The sequence below is a fragment of the Fulmarus glacialis genome, unplaced genomic scaffold, assembly GCF_000690835.1.
Source record: "Fulmarus glacialis isolate BGI_N327 unplaced genomic scaffold, ASM69083v1 scaffold23105, whole genome shotgun sequence".
NCBI classification, from domain to species: Eukaryota; Metazoa; Chordata; class Aves; order Procellariiformes; family Procellariidae; genus Fulmarus; species Fulmarus glacialis.
This window is the reverse complement of record NW_009212638.1, coordinates 3,074-5,155: the sequence shown is the minus strand read 5'-3', so window position 1 is coordinate 5,155 and position 2,082 is coordinate 3,074. Positions and strand designations below refer to the sequence as shown.

The window sequence follows — 2,082 nt, the reverse complement described above, 5'->3', positions numbered from 1 at the left end:
GGGGACCTGCCGCGTGGCCGTGCATGGGGATCGGGACCTGCTGCGTGGCTGTGCTCCAGGATGGGGACAGCTTGGTGGTGGCCATGGCAGGAGCTGGGAGGCCCTGGAAGAGGACGGTCACACGGAGAGTCCCCAAATTGAGCACAGGGTGCAAAGCTGTAAATGCATTTCCCACTTTGGGTCCTCCTGTCCCCATCGCCACCAGCCACAGACCCTCTGCACTGGGCAGGGTGCAGGCTGAGGGTGCCTTATCCATGTCCCAAAGCCGCACCGGTGTCCCATCGCTGTCCCCTGCCCTGTCCCCACGCTGTCCCCTTGCCCAGCTGTGGCTCCTACCTGCTGCTGGCTCTGCTCCTCCAGGTTGAGCTTGACCTCGAGGGACTGGCGCGCTTCGAGGAAGGCTTTGCGGTGCTTGCGGTCGGCCATGTAGTAGGACATGGTGCCCACCGTGATGGCGCAAAGGTAGATGGCAACATTGGACAGGATCTTTGGGGACAGAGAAAAGGAGATGGGGGTGAGCGGAGCCGTGGGGAAGCCCGTGCACACCCCGGGGACAGTGCCGGTGTCACCTCAAGTCCCTGTTTGGGCAGCAGAACCTGATAGATGAGAGTGGAAAAAAATATTCAAATGCTAGAGGAGGACACAAAATACACCCTGGGGATAAATCACCAAGCCACGGCCACCGTTAACTGCTGGGGCAACTCACTGGGGACCGGGGGGACCGTCACAGTGGCTCTGCAGAAGGGGTCCAGCTGGGGATCGTGCCCTGAGCATCACAGGAGACCTCGTGGTCCCCGTGGGCTGACTCCGCTTCATTAAAACTTGCAGAGATGTTTTGGAAAAAGGCAGCAGGGCGGCAGGGGCTGGGCGCAGCCCCGGGGGAAGGCGCTGCTGAAGGTGAGCGGCTCTCAGCAGCTCACGTGCCATCCGCTCCCCCGAGCCCTGCCATGGGAATTGCACCCCTTTGTGCAGAAAAAGTTAATAAAAACACAGCCAAACCCTAAAATCATGTATTTACTCATGCTCCTGCCCCTCTACATCCCTCTCAACAGCCAAAAATACGGGTGTGAGCCGGCAGCACTGGAGATGGATGCCCCTGGGTGTTACTGGCTGTGACAAGCCACCCTGTTTTCTTTGGGGTTTCAAGGGAGGATGGCACGGAAGCTCACTGCTTCATCCCGAAGGCTGGACCTGTCCCATCCCTGGGCTGGACCCTGACCCCATGGGCTGGACCTGTCCCATCCCACAGGCTGGAGCCCGTCCCCACAGCCCGGGAGGGGATGGAGCAGGTTGCAGATGGGAGCAAAAAGCCGTTCGTGGAAAATATGACTGATGAGCGAAAGTTAAAAGAATTCAGTTTGTTTAGTCTAGAAAGGGGAAGAGCGACGGGGAGGATATGATAACAGGCTCTAGCTATGCTGACGGGGCGATGGGGACATGGAGATGTCCTCCCACCCCGTGGGCCATGGGCTGTGTCACAGCCGGTGTGGAGGAGGCAGCGGGAAGAGCACGGAGCCGTCCCCGGGCTTGTCTCCATCAGGGATGTGCCACTGTGCTCAGCATCCTTCTCCTGATCCCCAAATCCCTGGTCCCGACCTTGTCCTGTCTCTGGTACCCATATCCCATGGCCCAGCTTGGTCGGAGGAAAGCTGTAAAGTGACCCATCCCTGGGTGTCCCCGTCCTCGAGGGGAGGCCATCGAGCCCCAAGCAGCTTGGTCTCATCGCATGGCGACAGGGAGGAGCTGCCAACCCCTTCCACACGGGGGGAAACTGAGGCACGAATGAAACAGGCCATATGCAGCAATAAATACAGGGCCCTGGCGCTGGGGGTTTGGGTGCTGGTGTGGCACCATCCCAGGGTTGACAAAATGATTTGTAGCAAAGAAACTTTTGGGGAGGGCAGAAAGAGCATGAGGAGCAGGGGAGAGTACCTGGGACCCCCAGTTGATGCCCCAGGGCCAGATCCTGCCCCAGGCCCAGTCGCCGGAGCGGGGGGATCCCCGGGAAGCCCCTGCACCCGCAGTGCAGCAGACGGCAAGCGAGGAGCCGTCTGGAGGTGGGCACGGAGAAGAAACCCCCAA

General features: G+C 60.0%; 1 protein-coding gene across 1 annotated transcript in view; it reads right to left on the bottom strand.

The window, feature by feature from the left end:
- The window catches only part of LOC104076922 (adenylate cyclase type 3-like), a gene marked incomplete at its 3' end in the record, with an annotated part of 8,519 nt that overhangs the window by 3,446 nt on the left and 2,991 nt on the right, over positions 1-2,082 (bottom strand). The window contains exon 2 of the mRNA XM_009577952.1: positions 337-486. Coding sequence (XP_009576247.1) covers positions 337-486 — 150 coding nt within the window. The remainder of the gene's footprint in view (positions 1-336; positions 487-2,082) is intronic.